Source organism: Atta colombica, unplaced genomic scaffold (assembly GCF_001594045.1).
Source record: "Atta colombica isolate Treedump-2 unplaced genomic scaffold, Acol1.0 scaffold34, whole genome shotgun sequence".
NCBI lineage: Eukaryota > Metazoa > Arthropoda > Insecta > Hymenoptera > Formicidae > Atta > Atta colombica.
In genome coordinates this window covers 434618-438370 of record NW_017259448.1, presented here as the reverse complement: position 1 = coordinate 438370, position 3753 = coordinate 434618, and the positions used below count along the sequence as shown (strand labels likewise).

The 3753-nt window shown below is 34.7% G+C and overlaps 1 protein-coding gene across 2 annotated transcripts in view; it reads left to right on the top strand.

The window, feature by feature from the left end:
- Positions 1–2157, top strand: part of LOC108690635 (acetylcholine receptor subunit beta-like 1) — a 7052-nt gene extending 4895 nt beyond the window's left edge. For both annotated transcript variants that reach the window (XM_018198024.1, XM_018198023.1), the window contains exons 6-7: positions 1392–1722; positions 1805–2157. In XM_018198024.1, coding sequence (XP_018053513.1) covers positions 1392–1722; positions 1805–1969 — 496 coding nt within the window. In that variant the 3' untranslated portion in view covers positions 1970–2157. The remainder of the gene's footprint in view (positions 1–1391; positions 1723–1804) is intronic.
- The last annotated feature ends 1596 nt before the right edge of the window (positions 2158–3753 follow it).

Below are 3753 nucleotides of genomic sequence, written 5' to 3'. Positions count from 1 at the left end.
TATATATATATATATTGTATAGGAAAAAGTTCGTGGCGTTTTTCCCACTAGATGGCATTAAATGCTCAGCAGTTGGCAACTACTAATCGCATCGGCAACACTAGACGTGTGTTTAAAAAGTGACATTTTAACCTTTGTTTTGAGCCGAAAAAGATTGAAATCAGTGAAGTGGATCAAAAGTTATTTTATTTCGAAAATGGAAATAAATAAGGAAAAAAATTTCATTTGCTACATTTTGCAGTATCACTACCATAAAGGCAAGAATGCTGCACAGGCTTGTGAAAAAATTTGCGGTGAAGATACTCTATCAAAATCAGCAGCATGGAAATGGTTTGCTCGCTTTCGTGCTGGAAATTTCGATGTGAAAGATGAACCTTGCTCTGGTCGACCAATCACTGAAAAGTCCGATGAAATCATGGTAAAAGTCGAGCATGATAAGCATGTGAGCACTGTGGAGATTGCCAGGGAACTAGGCATCGTCCACAAAACAGTTTTAAATCATTTACATAAGTTGGATACAAAAAGAAGCTCGATGTTTGGGTTCCTCACGAATTGAGTGTTAGGAACATGATGGACCGAATTAACATTTGTGATACGCTACTGAAACGGAATGAAATTGAGTCATTTCTGAAGAGAATGATAACTGATGATGAAAAATGGATCACCTACGACAATTCAATTAGAAAATCATGGATAAAGAAAGGAGAGAACGCAAGCAATCGCAAAACCTGGATTGATGAGGAAAAAGATGATGTTGTGTGTGTGGTGAGACTGAAAGGGAATCATTCACTGTGAGCTGTTATCGTCTAATCAAACAATTAATTCCGAACTCTACTGTGAACAACTGCAAAGATTACAACAAGCAATTGAGAGGAAGTGGCTAGAATCAATAGGAGAGATGTCGTCTTCCATCACGACAACGCTCGATCACACACATCTTTGATGACTCGGCCAAAATTGCGAGAGCTTGGCTGGGAAGTTTTAATGCATCCACAGGACGTATAATCCTGACATAGCACCCTCAGACTATCATTTGTTTAGTCTCTGCAGAACTCTCTTAATGGTGTAAAGCTAGCTTCAAAAGAGGCCTGTGAAAATCACTTGAAGCAGTTTTTCGATCAGAAATCACAGAAGTTCTATCGCGATGGAATTATGGCTCTGTCTCAAAAATGGCAAAATATTATAAAAAATAATGGAGCATATTTGGTTTAAATAAATTGAAATACTCTAAGAAAAACACTTTAATTTTACTAAAAAATCGCCACAAACTTTTTCCCATACCCAATATATATAAATAATATAGATTTAAATTGTGCTGCCGAAGCATTGTCATTTCAATTTGTTTCTATCAAATGACAATTACATGGAATAAACGGGTGTTATTTCATCAGATGGATGATGGAGATACCAAACGTAACACTGCCAGCTTCCACATACTCGGGAAGTCCGACCGAGGTGCCGAAGCATCTGCCAGCCTCTCTGGCAAAATCGAAAATGGAGGTGATGGAACTATCCGATCTGCACCATCCAAATTGCAAAATTAATCGTAAGGTTCATCACACCACGAGCAGTTCTAGCGGTGCTGGAGCAGGGGAAGGCATGGGCGATAGAAGAGGATCCGAAAGTTCGGACTCAGTGTTGCTCAGCCCCGAAGCCAGCAAGGCTACCGAGGCTGTAGAGTTCATAGCGGAGCATCTCAGGAACGAAGACTTGTATATACAGGTAAAAGACTCTCGCAATCTTTTCGCATAAATAATACACTTTAAAGCAATATATAATTGTTTTTCTAAATACTGTTTTTCAGACAAGGGAAGATTGGAAATACGTCGCAATGGTGATCGATCGACTGCAACTTTATATATTCTTTATAGTGACGACTGCGGGTACCGTCGGAATCCTAATGGACGCACCTCATATTTTCGAGTATGTGGACCAGGATTATATAATAGAAACTTACCGCGGGAAATAATCCAATTTGCCCCAACGAAGCGCAATCACAAATAATAGCCATTATTACGCGACCGTTCTCATTTCGTCTTTTTCGTCGACTTCTTTGAAATCGACTTCATAACGCCAAGTGAATAATTTTGTCATTTCAATAGTAAGCGTAAAACGCTTACAACTCAAGTGGCTGTTTAACATGCAATTATTTTTTATACCTACAGATTTTTATGAAATTCCCTGCGAAGTACAAATTTATTTGACGAAAGTCTCGATACAATCTTCTGCCATTGTGCGCATATTTTTGGTTTTGTGTAATTGTAAGATTGTAGAATCCGATTTGTAAGCTCTCTCAATGACGAAACTTGAGCGATCGAAATGGCATACATTATGTAGATAATAATTCCACTAGTGTTAATCATGGATGCCTCTGCGATTATTGTCTTCCCCGTCATTAACTTCCGGTAGCTCCATTGCGACACGCTTAGACAAAGGATTTATGAAACAATTATCGAATGATTCTCATTCTTCATTTTATCGAAGAAATAGGTATTTTTAAAATTTTTAAACGCGAGAAATCATATTGTAGAAAATTAATTGCCAACTTTATAATTTTTAACAAAATATTTTATTAGCTACAAAGACATTTCTCTTTAATTATTTACAAAACTTTTTAAATCAGAAACTTGCTTAAAGTTTGAAAAGTTTGCTCAGAATTCATATTACAAAGAATTTTAATAATTACGTATTGGATAAATTTTAAAAAAAATTTAATTTAATTTATTTCTAACTTAAAACATACTATTTCACTATTACATTTTGTATGGTAATTGTATGTATTATTAGAAATACTTATGATTGCTTCTTTAATCGTGTAATTACTATATAACACAATTAATGTTAAACGATGAAATCCGCTTGTGTAGCATTACATATCGTATCTAGAAGGATACGGAATTAGTTTATAGTATTTTGGCAAAATTATTGTAATAATAATATAATGATGGTACGCACAAACCCAGTTTAGTCAACTTATCTTAATTAGATATCTCTTAATTAGAAAACAAATAATCCAATAGTCTAACAATAAGTTAGGAAAGTATATAAAACGAAAATATTGTTTATCGTAAAGTAACTTACAAGGAGAGACTCACATAAGTATTTTTCGGATTTTAACCAGCTTTTGCAAGATTATTCTAGAGCAAAAAATAATTCCACCTCTGTGTATTCCACCTCTGTGTAAATTGCACCTCTGTGTATTTTTCGAAAAAATTGTGATTTTAGGTCACGATGACGGATCGCTTTTAATGGAAATATGATAATGGGATTCCCTCAGGTTTGAAAGTGATCCGTTGTGATCTAAATCACGATTTTCTCAAAAAATATGCAGAGATGCAATTTATTGCTTTACAGGGATTATTTTTTGATGCCCCAGAATAATTATGGAAAAGCTGATCAAAATCCGTGAAATACTTATGTGAATCTCTCCCCTTGTCAGAGTTACAGGAATTCACGTTTAACATTAAAAATTATGTAAAATCGTCGCGTATTTTTCTAGAATTTAATTTTTCTAGATTTTAATTTTATCACTATTTATTAATACATTTAGTATAGTTTCCCTATTTTAGGTAACTATACGCCAAATATGCGCGTTTGACGTCTATATACGTTAGTGTTAAACGTGTGGAAGAAAAATAGTCCTGTATTTAATCTCTCGATCATAATTTTAGTGATCAGCTTCAACCAAATCGATCAAATTCTCGATATCAAAGATTATAAGTCTCCACATAAGATAAGATCGAAACGTTCTTT